Source organism: Suncus etruscus, chromosome 18, assembly GCF_024139225.1.
Source record: "Suncus etruscus isolate mSunEtr1 chromosome 18, mSunEtr1.pri.cur, whole genome shotgun sequence".
NCBI lineage: Eukaryota > Metazoa > Chordata > Mammalia > Eulipotyphla > Soricidae > Suncus > Suncus etruscus.
The window spans coordinates 63,647,956-63,664,399 of record NC_064865.1 but is presented as its reverse complement, the minus strand read 5'-3'; the positions used below and the strand labels follow the sequence as shown (position 1 = coordinate 63,664,399).

General features: G+C 56.0%; 1 protein-coding gene across 3 annotated transcripts in view; it reads left to right on the top strand.

Annotated features, from left to right (window-relative positions):
* Window positions 1-16,444, top strand: part of FARS2 (phenylalanyl-tRNA synthetase 2, mitochondrial) — a 29,032-nt gene that overhangs the window by 8,073 nt on the left and 4,515 nt on the right. For all 3 annotated transcript variants that reach the window (XM_049764981.1, XM_049764982.1, XM_049764983.1), the window contains exons 3-6: window positions 426-585; window positions 1,287-1,418; window positions 10,961-11,121; window positions 13,479-13,630. In XM_049764981.1, the coding sequence (XP_049620938.1) occupies window positions 426-585; window positions 1,287-1,418; window positions 10,961-11,121; window positions 13,479-13,630 (605 nt within the window). The remainder of the gene's footprint in view (window positions 1-425; window positions 586-1,286; window positions 1,419-10,960; window positions 11,122-13,478; window positions 13,631-16,444) is intronic.

Sequence of the window (16,444 nt, the reverse complement as noted above, 5' to 3'; positions counted from 1 at the left end):
TACAAAGGCAGGAGCCCCCTGCTGTGCTGTCACTCTGGCCCCCTCCTTCCCACACTTGATTCTGTGTTTCTTAGGCTGCGCTTTCCCCGTTCTGAGACTGGGCCTAGCTCGTCCCTGCTTTGTTTCCCATTTCCAGCACTTTGTCATGGACCCTTCCTGCTCTCCCATACTTTTCCTGGACCCCTTGGGCCCTTCTCCACAGTGCTCAAACTGTGGATTCTCAGGTTCTTCTGTTTGTCAAAGTGTGAGTCTTGAGGGACCTGTCTTGTGGTCACACCTAGCAGTGCTCGCTTCTGGCCCATTTGGGTGTTGGGGGTGGAACTGCGGCTGCCTCACCGTACACAAGAAACAAGAAAGCACCGAGCCCTGTATGTGTGTATGCACCAGGACCATCCTTATGGTTTCCCTTTGCTCCTGGCTTGCAGCTGTTTGCGGGAGTCCAGGACGGGGAGAGCCTGCAGCTCTTTGAGCAAAGTGTCCGGTCAGCCCAGAAGCAGGAGACACACACCATGGAGGCCGCCAAGCTCGTGGAGTTCGACCTGAAGCAGACGCTCACCCAGTTGGTAGCCTACCTCTTTGGAGACGGTGGGTGCAGCCCTGCTCCGAGGTTCCTTTGGCAGCCCTGGGGCCAGGGCAGGGTTGGACCTGGCTGTGAGGTCCCGGTCTGAGCTCTGGGAGGCACCATGGCAATACCCTGGGCTGCACTTGGAGGTGACAGGGACCTGTGACTCTTCTCCTGACCTGGTTAGGATGAGCAGTTGCCTCCATCTTACGGGGTGCTCTTGTGGCTCTCAGGGTTTGGAGAGCCTGATAGTGAGAATTGGTGAGGGAATCCACAACTGGTCCCAGCATTTCTGGGGAGAAGAGCCGGAGCCCACCTGCCTCTTTTCCACTGCAGTTCCCTGGACCAGGAGACCCCAGAAATTCTGAGTGGGGCTCTGGCTAGAGACACTCCCTGGCCTGTCTCAGTGAGGGTCCCAGGCCTTCCCCAAGCTTCTTTTTTTTTTGGTTTTTGGTTTTTGGGCCACACCCGGCAGTGCTCAGGGGTTACTCCTGGCTGTTTGCTCAGAAATAGTGCCTGGCAGGCACGGGGGACCATATGGGACACCGGGATTCGAACCAACCACCTGTGGTCCTGGATCGGCTGCTTGCAAGGCAAACGCCTCTGTGCTATCTCTCCAGGCCCTCCCCAAGCTTCTTGCATGTGGGTGCAGTTAGTCTCCTGTGAATGTGGCCCTCAGAGGCCGGGCCAGGCTGCCACTCACGCTGTGTTCCTGCCGCTCTAGCACTGGACGTCAGGTGGGTGGACTGCTACTTCCCCTTCACGCACCCCTCCTTCGAGATGGAGATCAACTTTCACGGGCAGTGGCTGGAAGTCCTGGGCTGCGGCGTGATGGAGCAGCGGCTGGTCGACTCAGGTAGGGAGATGCCTGTTCCTAGATTGACCCTCCAGAGCCCTCGTCCCTTTAGCTCCTCACTGGAGGGCCCCCGATTCCTTAAAGTCCTCACTCCAGTGACCCCATCTGCAGGATGTGAATGTGTTCTTCCGGTCTGTGCGGTGTGTTTCTGTGGTCTGCAGGTATATTCTCATAGTCTGTGCTGTGGTTTGCGGGTATATTCTCATGATCTGTGTGATATATTGTGGTCTGTGTGGGTGCGTTCTCATGGCTCCTGTGGTCTGTACATGGATGTGGTATGTGTGGTGTGTTCTCATGGTCTGTCCGGTATATTGTGGTCTGTGTGGGTGTGTTTCTGTGGTATTTGCAGATGTGTTCTCATGACCTTTGTGGTGTATTGTGGTCTGTGTGGGTGTGTTCTCATGGTCTTTGTGGTCTGTGCAGGTGTGTTTTCATGGTCCATCCAGGAATGTTCCCAGGTCTGTGAAGATGTATTCTTATGGTCTGTGCGATGTATTCTCATGCTATGTGTGGGTGTGTTCTTGTAGTCTGTGCAGGTTTGCTCTCATGGTCTGTGCGGTGTATTCCTGTGCTCTATGCGGACATGTTCTCATGACCTGTGTGGTGTTTTCTTGTGGTCTGTGGGTGTGTTTCCATAGTCTGTGTTAGTGGTTCGTTCACATGTTTGGGATGGGCCAGGCCACTGTGAAGGTTTCCCAGGGTCTGGCCATGGATGGTCAGTGTGGAATGCTCGAGATCAGCCTGTCAGCAAGCAGGAGGGATGGCAGCAGAGAATGGGCTGGAGCCCTGGGACCCGTGGGGCTGTGTGGGAGGCCTGGATAGGTGCTTGTAGTGGATGATTGAGCAACGCAGTGTGAGGGGGGAGCACGAGCTACAGGAATAGGGTGTGCGGGGGCTCGGTGTCTTTGGGGGATATCCTGATGCTCAGGTAGGACTGCGTCTCAGGAAGAACAGACAGCTGGGCTCATAGTGCCAGCTGGACAGTTACTCTGCACGGTGGAACCAGGGTTCCCTTTTGTCCAGGAGTGCCACTGGGCTCTTCACAGGCAGGGCTGGACACTGGACCAGACCCTCTCCTACCACCACGCTGTCCATGCTGGCAGGGGAGGGTCCTCACTTCTGCTGGTGCCTTTTCTGCAGCAGCCGGAGCTTTCCAGATCGTTCCGGATCTATAGGAAATTATTCACTTGTCGACTGCTGACCTCTCCTTCTTGTCGGGGTGGTTATTTGCTTTTTTTTTCTTTTTAATCTTCCTAGATCCCAGCTCCATGACAGCAGGGCCTGAGGTTTATTTATTTAATTTCTAATCCCCAGCAGCACCTGAGTCCTGGACATAATGAATATTTAATAGGCTGAAATAAAGAGATCGGATTCTGCGACGGGAGCTGGAGCGGTAGGAGTGAGCGTATGGCTTTCATTCCTGCGCCTCTAGGGGAAACTGAGTCAGACCAATAAATTACTCATGAGTCTGTCTCTGGGGCCCACTGGGGGCTGCGTGAGGGCCGGAGTTGTCATTGTGTCTCTGGCCGCATGGCCGCTCCACGGCTCCCTCTCCCTCTGCTCTCGAGCCTGTGGGGCCATCTGAGCGTTCTCCAGCTCAGAGGCCAGAATGCCGGGTTCCCCTCCCAGCTAGACCCACACTGGCCCTGCTGACCAGGAGGTGGGGGGGTGGGGGGTAGGGGGGTCGTCAGTGGATGGGCCTATGAGAGTCTTAAGTAGACAGGGCCACGTGCTGCTGTGTGTCCAACTGCCTCACCCACATGCTCATGGGCTCGTGAACTATGTGTTTAGACACTAGGATGGATGAGCTGTCCTGTTGGGCTCCTAGGCCCAGGGAAGGCTCCTCTGCCAGCTGAATGGTCAGACACAGACAGACACAGCTGCATGGACAGACACTGAGACAGCTGCATATTCACATGAATACAATCACACAGCCACATAGACAGTTGCACAGGCATGGCCTCACGGACACAGCGGCATAGACAGTCGTGCAGGCACAGCCACAGCCACCCGTGCCTCCTGGTTGCCAGCATCCTCGCCCTCTAGCCCAAGGCTCCGATGACCCTTCAACATGGCGTGGAGGTGCTCCACAAGGATTGGTGGATGACCTGGGTCTTTCCCATGCATCAGAACGTCCTGCTTGGTCCTGCCCTCTCAGGATTCTTTCTGCTGCTGTTGCTCAGTACTGGGGGCTCTGGGCGTGGGTCACTGGATTCACGGATACCAGGAAATGGTCATATATGCCACAGGGTCCCAAGCCTTCTTTCTGTCCTGTACTGGGGAGATCTCTGTTACTCTGTGGTCCTCTTGGCTCTGACCAGTTCACAGGTCCTGTCCTCGCTGTTGTCACCTCTCTGGGCGCTGAGCATTGTCCTGAGATGAAGTGGATGGGACAGCAGGTGGCCAGGTCAGAGAGCAAGTTCTTCCCTTCAGGTCCTTGCATTCCTGTCCCCTAAGAGCATGCAGAACCGCTTGGTCCCTGGGCTTTGTCACTTGTGTCGCCTCGCAGGTCCTAGGTCTTCCTCGGCACAGACGGGAACCTGGTGATGCAGAGGCCCCTGGGTACCCCAGGGACAGGTGTAGGGTCTCTGCTGAGCTGGGTCATGTGCAGAGATGGACTGTGTGCAGAACTACCGTGTGCTGGGCCGTACGCAGAGCTGGACCAGGTGTTGGATGTGAGCACAGGTCCCTGTGCCCTGGCAGACAAACTGGAGGCTGCTGGCACAGGACAGGAGTCGGTGTCCGCCCCTTTCCTTCCCTGAGTGCTGCCTCTTCATTGACCCCTTCAGTGCTGGCTGTGCGCAGCCCCGGCTCCCTTGCCCCCGCCCCCCAGGAACTGTGGCCTGACCCTCCTGTCCCACCCAGGGCCTGCCACTTTCGCAGCAGCAGAGGGCATTCAGGATCCAGCCATGCCTCCTGGCACCCCAAGGACATCTGGCTCAGCCATGCTGGGGCTGGTGGAAGCCCAGAATCCTTGGATCTCCCTGGTCTCTGAAGAGGGGACAGGAGTCCCAGGGCATCTTCCCCCCTCTGCAATGACAGGTCTTAACCTACAGGACTTTTTTTTTTGGGGGGGGGGGGGTCACACCCGGCAGTGCTCAGGGGTTACTCCTGGCTTCATGCTCAGAAATTGCTCCTGGCAGGCACGGGGGACCATATGGGACGCTGGGATTCGAACCAATGACCTGCATGAAAAGCAAACGCCTTACCTCCTTGCTATCTCTCCCGCCCCAACTTACAGGACTTTTAACAGCACCTGCAGGCAGCGGCTCCCACAGCCCTATGCCTGAGGTGAGGCTGAGCTGGCTGCAGTCCTGGGGATCCCCGAGCCAGAGCCAGGCGGGGCTACAGGGCTGGGAGACTCGGCAGCTGGTTGCTATGACAGTGCGGCTGGCACAGACCCCTCATGGTGGGCAGTCTGTGGGTCCCCTGGAAGAGGGACACTAATGAAGGCCGTGACTAATAGGATTGGGGCAGAGGCAAGGCTGGGCGGTGCTGACCCTTCTGGAAGCCTCAGGGGCTCTCAGGCCCTGGGGGATTTGTCCAGCATATGCGTAGCTGTTAATGATTGAAAAATTACCACAACAATTAGTCACGGTTAGACGCCTGTGATGGACAAGGTGATTAAACCTGCCGGGAGGGGCGTCCTGAGGTCTGTGGCAGTCGGGTGTCCCAAGAGGCTGGAGCAAGGGGGGCCGGTGACAGGAGAGGGCTGAGCAGCCCATCCAGCTGGTGTCCCTCATTCTTCTGACCCTGGGTCCCCGCAGCCTGATTAATCCTGCTTTATTGCACCTTTCAGGCACCCTCTTATTTACATCTTCCTTAATTCTGTGGAGGCGTGACTGATTAAATTCTGCCCCTTTCATGTTTTTAAATTTAGAGTCAGGTTTCCGCATTTAATGTGGCGTTTAGGTGGTCGGGCACAATTATCTGAGCAGGCACCAGACAGAACATGTCCCATTGGACACAGCTGAGTGCCCCAGAATAAATGTTGATCTGCGGTGCCGCCCAAACACGGCCTGTTGTCTGTGGGGGAAGGAGTCATGTGCACGCCTACACAAACACGCATACACAACCCAGAGCAGAGGCACACCATGTGTGTTGGGGGGAGAGATTGGGCGAACAGAAGCTGTGTCGGCATTTGGACAAACTGCAGAGACAGACACGAACACACAGAAAGACACACAAAGACTCAAACACAGGCATAGATACACACACGAACACATATAGACACATACACAGAGACAGACATGAAGACACAACATATACAGCACACACACCATCTCCTCCCACCCCCTCTCCCTCTCTCTCTCTCTCCCCAAACCCGTTGTCGGGCAGTCCCTGTGCTGGCTCTGGCTGTGCTCGTCGCAGCCTATTTTTAACAGGCACTTCCCACCCCTCTTGCTTCATGTGTCAGCTTTGGCGGTGTTTGCATTTGTGGGTAAAACACAGAGTTTAAAGAATGCCAGGAGGGCGGGACACCAGCAGCCTCAGAGCCTCTGTCTCTGTCTCTATCTGCCTGCCAATCCTACTCAGGGCTCCACAAGGGACCTGCCCCCCAGGCTGGGAGACTGGAAGGAGGGGGAAGAGGTGGGGTAATGGGTGGGATGGGAGAAAGGGGCCTTAGAGGATGGGTGGGGCCAGGAGGGGGAAAGGGGTGTGGGAGGAGATGGGGAGTGATGAAGAGGTGGGTGGGGCAAGGCTCCCACTGCTAAACCCCAGATAGAGGACCATGGTCACAGCTCTCACTGCCCCTGGGATTCTGGGTCTCTAAGACCCCAATCTGGGGTGGGGAGACACCTGCTCCCCCATCCCCCCATGCTTCTCCACTGTGATCCCCATCTGTGTTTGCCCTTGGCAGAGAGGGCTGAGTGGTCACTGCTTTGTGAGGTGCTTGGGGACCTTCCCCTGTTCCTCAGGCCATGGTGTGGAGGCCAGGCTGGGCAACGCTGGGGCCAAGCGCTCCCTGGAGCAGCCCGGGGACTGTCCAGCTACGAGCTCAGCCCTGGCCCTCCCCCACTTCTGCCTCCGCCTGTGAGTCCCAGGACCTAGCTGGGTGGCCCTGCCAGACCTCTGGGTTCCAGGCATCCACCAGACTGTGCCTCCACTTTATGCTGTGCCTACAGTGCATGTTCCTGTAACACACCTGCTCTCTAGGTGACGGTGAAGGATGGGCCACATCTGTGTGGGCTGCAGAGGTGTAAAGTGTGGAGTGCAGGGTACAGAGGCATGAGGTGTGGGGTGCAAAGGTGGGAGATGCAGAGGTGTGGGGTGCGGAGGTATGAGGTGTGGGGTGCAGTACTGTGGTGTTTCCTACACCACTTGCTCCGTCACCCTCACCCCCATGGGCACCTCCAGGGCCTTTGGATCAGCGGCTCCTCAGGGCTCTTTGGGGAGCTTGGGGCTCCCTGGGAGCCATAGGGGGCCCAGCCCCTCCTTCTTGTCCCTGCAGCGCCCGCAGGTGGGGCGAGAGCAAAGCCTCTGGGCATGATAAAGGGACTGCCGTAGCCAAGCAGGAGTGTATGTCAGTGCCTGGCTCTGCCCTGCCCTGCCCTGCCCACACACCTCCCAGGAACTAGGCCAACAGCACTCCTGTAGGGGAAGGCTGAGCCCAGGGAGTTCCTGTTCCATATTTCCGTTGTACAGGCTTTGTGGGTGCTCCAAGGACACGCACATGGGCGAGCATGTGTGTGTGCAGTGTACACATGCATCATGGAGGAATACCTGTGTGTGCTGTGCCTGTGTGTGAACAGGTCTGTGTACTTGTATGTACGTGAGTAATCTGTACACTGCATGTGTGTAAACATGTTTTTGTGTTTGGTGTGTGTGTGTACTTTATACATTGTGCATGTGCACGAACAGGTCTGTGTGCTTCTATGTGCATGAATACTTTGTAGACTACACATGTGTGAGCAGACCTATGCTTGTATGAACATGAGTGTGTGCTTTGTGCAGAATGGGTGCACGTGTGTCTTGTGCACATGTGTTGTGTGTGTGCGTGTCTGTGCTGGGTGAGTCCGCTCTACCATCCACACTCCAGAGAGCTTGCTGCCAGGCCTCGGTGGCCCCCAGCCCGCGGGGGTGGGTCTGGCTGCCACTGTGCCATCTCACACCTCCCTTCACTGAGGCGCTGGCCCTGGCAGGGGCTTCTGGCACCATCTGCAGGACGGATGGACCACCTGCCTCATGGCCTGGGGAGCCTTGTTCCCTGTCTTGCCCACCACATGGTGGCCTGGTCACCAGCCAGTGTTCATGCCAGGAGCCTCTCCTCAGCATGGGTCTTCACCAAGGGTCCTGTTTTATCTTTGCCAGCTGTCACCCCCACACCATGTGTGGTTACCCAGTCTCATTCCCCACAGTGGGCAGGTCAGACACTGTGACCAACTGACCTGATGTCCTAACTGGCCTGCCCCGCCACAGCTACTGGGCTGAGGTTCCCCACCCCAATTTGCCCTGAACCCCGGCCAGTAGCTCTGGCGTGCCTCACCCTCCTCCCATGATTTTCTTGTGTCCGGGCCCCCAACCAGGTACTGTTAGCTCACAGCGTCACCTCCAGCATGCTCGAAAGCCTCACCATGTCCCACTCTTTCCCCCTCCAGAGCACTCACAGGATGTGCCCCTCTGGGCAGCCTCCCACATCACCTCCGCAGGCTCGGGCCAGGTGGACACCCAAACCTGGGCCTTGTGTCTTGGTTGGTGACACATAGCCCCTGGGGCAAGCCTGGGCACCCACTGTTGCCTGGCTGGTGGCCACATTTGCAGGTCCCTGGAGCTCCATGGAATGCTTGCATGGATAGTCTAAGCATGGAATGGTCACCTCAGTCCCTGCTGGCTCAGGACTCCTGTCCCTGCTGTCCTGTGCGGTGCTGACCTGGTGCCCGCTAGCTCCCTGGCTGCCTTTCTGAGGCCTCTTCCTGAGCTGAGCAAGTCTACTGCATCCCCGGTGGCCCTGCCTGTGTCTAGACTGTACCGGCCATGCTGTTCCAGTACCCCCCATGACCCTTCCCATGTCAGGCATCCCTCCCTTCTCTGTGCTGCTGTGCCTTCCAGCCTTGGTGATACCCTGTCCTCATTTCCCCCCTCTGAAAATTGCCTGGTGAAGATGCTGAGTAATGCTCCCTGTTCCGTGGAAGCGGCAGAGAAGGCCCATGGACTACATGTCTCTCCTGCCCTCCGAAGCAGCACTAGATGGTTGCATTGCAGGATTGCAGTACAGAGTTGCAGGGCTACCTTGCAGGGTTATGGGGTTACATTGCAGGGTTACAAGATTACAGTGCGGGGTAATGCCTGTGCTGGACTGTTTTGCTTTCCCTCACCCTTGGTGTCCTGAAACCACAGTCTGACAAGCAGGACAAGGCAGCTCACGGCACTCCTAGAGTTGGATGTGCAGGAGGTGTCCCTGTTCCCCATCCTGTGCTCCCCTTATCCAAGGTCTGGACTAGCCTGTGGGGAGGCGGATGCTGTAAGGGGCCTATCTGCGGACCAGAACTGTCCTCTTTGCAGGGAGCTGGGCAGTTCCTCCAGGGCTCCTTGGAACTGGGGCTAGTGTCTTGCTATGAGGGCTAATGTGGGTGTGCATGCCAATACCTGGTACAGGGATGAGGCAGGCTGCTACCTCCTTCATTTCATGCCCCTGTGACAAAAAGGCCTTTTTCCTGCCATGACAGCAGGAGAGGAGGGTCAGAGACTGAGGTGAGTGACCACTCGGAAGCAGCCGAGGGCACCGCCGTGAGACAGAAATGGTGCGTTCGCTCAACAGACCTCCCAACCCTCATTGTCCTTCCATCTGCAAAGCTTCTCGTGCCTTCTCTCCCCTTGGTGAGCCCCTGAACTCCCAGTGGAACTAGGAGAAATTGTACAAGGGCTTTGATGGGCTGCCAGCCGGCTGTGATAATTAAAAGTGAATTGAAAGGTGAGCAGGGCCAGCACTCGGCCTCGGGCCTGGGCTTCGCATAATAGAAACAAGGAATGCGAAGAGAGCCAGAAGGGCCGCCCCCGTTGGGACCACCCGCCATTTCCCCTCGTTCACAGGTTCAGAAACCTGCGTCTGTCTGTCCTGAGTGTGCCCGCAATGCTGAGGCCAACTTCATGCTGGCAGGTCTAGCAAGCTGGTCCCGAGTGCCCCATGTGTCTCTCTGCGTCTGTGTCCACATCTCTCTTCTCCTGGGGTCCTGGGCCTGCACTTGCCCCTTTTTCAGAGTCCAGAGGTTTGGACTTGATTCCAAAAACCAGGGTGTGTGCAGCCTGCAAGGGAGGTGGGGGCTGGGGTGCTGATAGCCAACAGCTCCTGATGCCTGGGACTGAGTTGCCTTCACCCTGCTCTGTCCCAGCCTGCAACCTCGACTCCAGCCATGTGTGTCACACCCACGTCTGTACATTTGTACGTACTCACATATGCCTGCACACTCACAACTCACATACTTGCACACAGTCTCAATACACATACCATGGGGCAGGGTGTAGGAGGGTTGTTGGACAGGCCATGGGGCCAGTGTGGGGCTGGTGTGTGTCTAACATCCCCCCATTTTTTTGTGTTTGGGCCCCACCCAGTGGCGCTCAGGGGTTCCTCCTGGCTCTGCCCTCAGAAATTTCTCCTGGGGGGGGGTGCAGAGGGATAGCACAGTGGTGAGGCATTTGCCTTACATGCAGCCAACCTAGGACTGATGGTGGTTTAAATCTTGGCATCCCATATGGTCCCCCGTGCCTGCCAGGGCCAATTTCTGAGCATGAGCACCTGAGCACACACCTGAGCACCGCTGGGTGTGACCCCAAAACCAAGAAAAAAAAAGAAATCGCTCCTGGCAGGCTCAGGGGACCATATGGGATGCTGGGAATTGAACCTGGGTCTGTCCCAGGTCAGCCACGTGCTAGGCAAACACCCTACCACTGTGCTATTGCTCTGGCCCATGGCCTAACATTCTTGTCCCTGTGTTCTGTTGTCTCTTACTGGTGCTTTGGGTAAAGAGGGAGAAAGATGTGAGTCGGTGATGAAAGGAAACTTTAAGAGGCTGCAACTCCTTCCTTCACGCGTTCCCAGGGATGACATGATGGCATCCTCAACCACGTTTCCTTCAGTGGCATCTTTCCTCCAGATCTTTCCTGTGTCAGGAGCACCATAGTGCCCCAACAGGAAGCATATGTGTTGGTTCTGGAGCAACACCGAGGTCTAAGGCAAGGTCCATTCTCCCAGGTGGACAAAGTGCCCACCACACCACCCCTGGGCTCCTTTACCCATGGGAATGACCCTGGTCCCCTTTGGGGCGAGGTGGGCAGCCTGTAGTGTGGATGTGTGGAGGCCTGGATGCTCACTCAGGAGGAAGCTGCCCATCTTGCACCTGGCCCCTTCTCTGGGCCGTCCCCGCTCTCCAGAGGAAGTGGCACTCTCCAGCAGCCTTCACCCAGTCCTGACCAGCTCCTAGCTACACTGCATTGGGACTTCAGGAGGCTGCCACATACTTACATAGGGGACAGGTGGGGACAGGGCTGGACGTGGATATCGGGGGCAGTGGGGTATCCCCTCAGCAACTCTGTTATCCCCACAGCCGGCGCACAGGACCGGATTGGCTGGGCCTTTGGCCTGGGGTTGGAGCGGCTGGCCATGATCCTCTATGACATCCCTGACATCCGCCTCTTCTGGAGCCAGGACGAGCGTTTTCTGAAACAGTTCCGGGTGTCCCACATGGACCAGGTGGTGAAGTTCCAGGTGATGCCCCTGCCCCCGCCGCAGCACAACCTTGATCCCTGACCTCCACCTGCCCCAACCCCTGAGTCTGAGTCTCAGTCTTCAGCCCACCCTGACCCCTGACCAGAGGTCCTCAAACTTTTGTCCCTCAGACAGAGGGCCGAACTATAGTTTAAAAAAAAAAAAAAAAACTATGGACAAATTCTTATGCACACTGCATATATCTTATTTTGAAGTAAAAAGTAGAATGGGAATAAAGTTAACAATATTTAAAATGAAGAACAAGTAAAGTTAAATCAACAAACCAGTATTTCAGTGGGAACTCTGGGCCTGCCCCTGATCTTTAACCATCCTAAAGCCTGACCTCTGCCCTACTCTGACCCCTGACCCTCAGCCCACCCTGACCCCAACCCCAGCCTGGCCTAGTGTGCACACTCAACAGGAGTTGTGCAGGTTCCCTGGTTCAGGGTGAGCCGAGACATCACCGTGTAATCATGGCTAAGTGGCTTTTCTCCGCTCTGTGGGTGTCTTTCTTCTCTTGCAGCCACCGTACCCACTGTCCCCCTCACCCAGGCCCCAGTGTAGACTATGATTCCTCTGCAATCCCCCTGCAGTGTAGACTCTGATTGCCCTTTAGTGCACGTGCTGTGATCCCTCCTGCAGTGTAGACCATGCAATCCATGCAGTGTTGACACGGTGATCCCCCTGCAGTGTAGACACTCTACTGCCTAGTCTGGTGCCCCATGTGTGTCCTCATAGCCTTGTGGGTTGCCTCTCACTTGGCTGAGCCTTTGTTGTTTCCTGCTGCTGGGGTGGGTGGTGGGGGAGACTTGGCGGGTGGAGGGAGAGAGAGAGAGAGAGAGAGAGAGAGAGAGAGAGAGAGAGAGAGAGAGAGAGAGAGAGAGAGAGAGAAGAGGGAGAAGGAGAAGAAGGAGAAGGATTAGATAATAAAATAAGAAGAAGAAGCGTAGGTGGAGGTGGAGGAGGAGGAGGAGGAGGAGGAGGAGGAGAAGAAGGAGAAGAAGAAGAAGAAGAAGAAGAAGAAGAAGAAGAAGAAGAAGAAAGAAGAAGAAGAAGAAGAAGAAGAAGAAGAAGAAGAAGAAGAAGAAGAAGAAGAAGAAGAAGAAGAAGAAGAAGAAGAAGAAGAAGAAGAAGAAGAAGAAGAAGAAGAAGAAGAAGAAAAGAAGAGAGAAGAAGAAGAAGAAGAAGAGAGAAGAAGAGAGAAGAATTCAGTGCCCAAGAGCTGAGTTGGAGGTGGGGAGGGAAGGAGAGAGAGACAGAGACCAGTGACTGCAGTGATGTGTCTCATCATCTCAGTGGACAGATCGCATCTTCTGTGGCCCATGGAGCCAACTCACAGGAGTGATTTGAGAAACCAGAAGGAGATGGGCAGAAAGTGCAGGAATCCCAGGGGAACTGTGGGTAGGAGGGATGGACCCATGAACGAGCTATGTCCAGTCTCAACTGGCTCTGTCTGTCCCTTCATCCACCTACCAATTCTAAAGGAAGAGCTGTGCCCTGGTAGGCCCCCAGATGTGTAGAGAACTGAGTTAGAGGACTTAAGGGACTGAGGTAGGGACTGAGTTGGAGGGAGGGCCCTGGTTCTTGGGACCCAGAGGTGGAGGGCTCTTTCTAGGCTCTTGCTTGCATGTGCTCTGTGTGTCCTGTGTGTCCTGACTTTGCCTGTGGTGCTGCAGGAGGAGGCTTATCCCCAGAGAGTGCATGTGGCACAGGACTGTGGCCCACCCACTGCCCCCTCTCTCGCGTGTGTCCCCAGCTGCTCTGCGTAGTGTTTGGCCTCTTGGTTTGGCTGGTTTGTGGATGGGTGAATTCAACGTGCCATGGGGACAGCTGGTGCATGGTGGCCTCAGCAGCAGTGGATGCCATGCCTGTGTGTCCCCGTGCTGGGCACACCCAAGTTCCTGCAACAGGAGGAGAGCGGAGACTTCCCACCCACCACGCCAGAGGAGTGTTTGGAAATGAGTTTCTGTCAGCATCACTTAAGAACTGGTTCTTTATTTTAATAGTGAGGAGCGTGAGCAAATAATGACGCTAATTGAAATCTCAGTTCCAACAAGCCCTGCCTCTTCCATTAAAAACGGCTTCTCGGAAGTACCACAGGACACAAATGTGTCCCTGTTAATTTGATCTGAACTTCCCTCCTCCAGCACTGAGATGGGACATGACTGAGTGAATCTGAGAGTCTGCATACATCAGTGGGCAGAACCCATCTGGTGGAGTTCCGTGGTGTGCAGGGTCCAAGCTGGGGGTCTGAATGTGCAGGTTTTCTGGGCGCAGCCTCAGTGGCCACTGCAGACCCTAGGGTGCTGGTTCTTAGGGGTCATTGGCGGAGATGCTCACTGCTCTTCCTGTCACAGCCCCTTAGCAAGTACCCGGCCCTGGTCAATGACATCTCTTTCTGGCTGCCTGTGGACGGTTACTCCGAGAATGACTTCTACGACCTGGTACGAGGCATCGGGGGTGACCTGGTAGAGAAAGTCGACTTGATTGACACCTTCCAGCACCCAAAGTGAGTGCCCAGCCAGGGTGGGTCTGGGGTCTCAGGATGGGCCGGGTGGGGTGGTCTCAGGATAAAGCCCCCCTTGCAGATCACCCAGTTTCAGTCTTTCCTGCCCTGTCAGGCTCTGGATACCAGCAGAGCTTGGGAGGAGGAGACTTGGGCGTCTCCCCAGAGTGGGTGAGGCCCCATCCCAGACTTTACCTCCCAGAGTGGTCCTGGGGGAGGCAGGGGCAGAGATGGGGTCCCTAGCATTCCTGTGGGAGAGAATCAGGGAAGTCTCTGGGGATGGGCACAGAGGTGAAAGTTGAGGGTTCGAGACTGTCTGGGTCTTGCAGGGTGACCCTTGACACGGCCTGGAGGCAGCCCGCATACAAGGCCATGGGACTACCCAGGTATATGGTCTGATGATCACCTACAGCCACAGGAAGGTCCACATACATGTACAGGACAACCTTTATACACAACCACGGATGGGCCATGTAGATGTCCTAGGACAGCTTAGATGGGGCCAGGACACCCACAGACTGGGAATGGTGGCTCTGATATCCGGGTGTGAGGGACTATACTGAGGACTCGTTTTCAGCTTCCACCATCATCTCACCTATGAGTGTTCAGGTGTGGCGGCCTGAGGGTACCGTGAGCTGTGTGGGGACAGGGGAGAGGCAGGGTTGAGGTATAGAGGACAGGACTCATGGAGTGCCTGCAGCTGGGTAAGAGGGACAAAAGTTTCTAGAAGCCAGGGGATGGGCCTTGGCAAGTCTGAGGTATACAGTGTTCAGAACAGAAACCTAGTCGGCCAGATCATGGCCTCAGCTCTGTCCAGCAGCCTGGGTGTGGCTGTGATGGTGAGTCGGGCCTGTGATGGTGAGTCGGGCCTGTGATGGCCTCTCTGCCCCGAGGATGCAGGAAATGGTCGATGCTCCACGACCTCTACAGACAGCTAGATGGTATCTGCTCTCGAGTCTGCCCTCCCTGAAGTCTGTCCCTCTTCCATGGGTTGGTGCTGTTTCTAAACTAAAGTGGGAGTTTCCAAACTTGGGCAGACACACACACTTATTCGGGATTCCTGGAAATGAACCTGCCTCTGTGGACAGATAACAACTTGCTCAGCTGTCGGGACCAGGCACTGATAATTCAATGAATGTAAAAGCAATAAAGGTTTGAGCCAAGCTGATGGGCCCCTCTTGGGAATGAGCTTTCAGCTCGGGTGAGTTTTTCAGGGAAACAGAAACAAGAATCAGAGCACGAGAGGGTCAGCAGGTGGGTCCATCCCACAGTGAGTCCAGTTCATGGGCCGACTGGGACCCCCATGAGCCACTTGGATGGAGCTGGCCCTGGAGAGCCTCTCCAGTTTTGTTTGGACCTGGGGGCGGGCAGAGCCATCAAACCTTCACTGTGACACAGGTGGTGCCACCTGCAGCCCACTCCTTCATGGGGCCAGGCCCCACTAGAAGGTGACTGGGCCATTCCCGGGAAGCCACGCGGGGTCTGGGAGACCCAGGGGTCTCAGGCCCCTGTTGGTCCATTCAGGGCTTTTACAGCCTCATGGTGTGACCTGAGTGCTATCCTTCTGCAAACATGGACATGGGAGGGGACCCAGCCCATCAGCATAGGGGGTCTGGCCCATGCTGTCCCCTCATCAAAGCAGCCGCGTCCCCACACCTAATGGGTCCCGTCCTGGATTCTGTCTGTGCTCATGTCCCCATGAAGCGGGCTTGTGTGTGAGGAAAGGTGGTTGAGTCTCGTAGCGTTTGAATTAAGTTCCTGTTGCCTGGAAGGTTATTTTGATCTTACATGATCAGCTTTTGAACGTGCAGCAGCAAAAGACAGACCAGGGGGGGGCGGCCACTTCCCGCCCAGTGTGGGGGGAGTCCCTGCAGGATAGGGTTTCTGGAGCAATTGTTCTGTCCGGGCCCCCTCAAGGCCCCCCACTTTACTGCCGGGGCAGCCAGATGCCCTAGGCAAAATGTGCCGAATGTCCCTGTGGGGACCAGGCCAGGCAGCCACCCTTGAAACATATGCTGCCCACACTGTACACTGGCTGGTTTCATTAGGAACCTCTGATTGTTTGCTCATGGCTTCCCCACACTGTTTATCCACTGATCCACCATCTGCCTGCCCGAAAGCCAGCCAAGAGCACATGGCGGGGACCGTACCTCCAGATCAGGGCCACCCTGCGGAGTAGCAGTATTTGGGCAGGGCTGCTTACTAGAGTGCCAGTACCCCTGGGCAGGCCACCCTGCAGAGTAGCAGTACCTCTGGGCAGGGCCTTTCCTTAAAGTAATAGTGACTTTGGGGTGGGGGCCATGCTGGAGTCACAATCTCTAGGAGGGCTTCCTAGAGTAACGACTTACGGGTAGAGCTCCTGTGGTGTAACAGTGCCTCTGGGGCAGAGCCACTTCCTAGAGCATCAGAACCTCTGAAGCAGGGCCACTCTGCGAAGTGACAGAACATCTGGGCTAGCTAACGGAATCCCTCAGTTCACTCCAGCCAAGGAGAGGCAGGAGGCGTGCCTGCCCTTCCCCTCCCTCACCCTGTGGGGACAGCGGCCACCTCCTCTGGGCCCACCCACAAGCCTCTCCTGAGAGGAGGGAGGGAAAGGCAGTGACAGTGACAGTGATGATTGAGATGATGCTGGTAATAGTGGCAGTGACGATGAGGATGGTGATGGCAACCATGATAATGATGGGGAGGAAGGTGATGGCGATAATGATGGTGGTTGTGAGGATGGTTATGATATCTTGATATTATGATATCGATGGTGAGGGTTTTGAAAGTGATAATGACGGCAATGGTGATGATATTGTCGGTGAGGATGGTGAT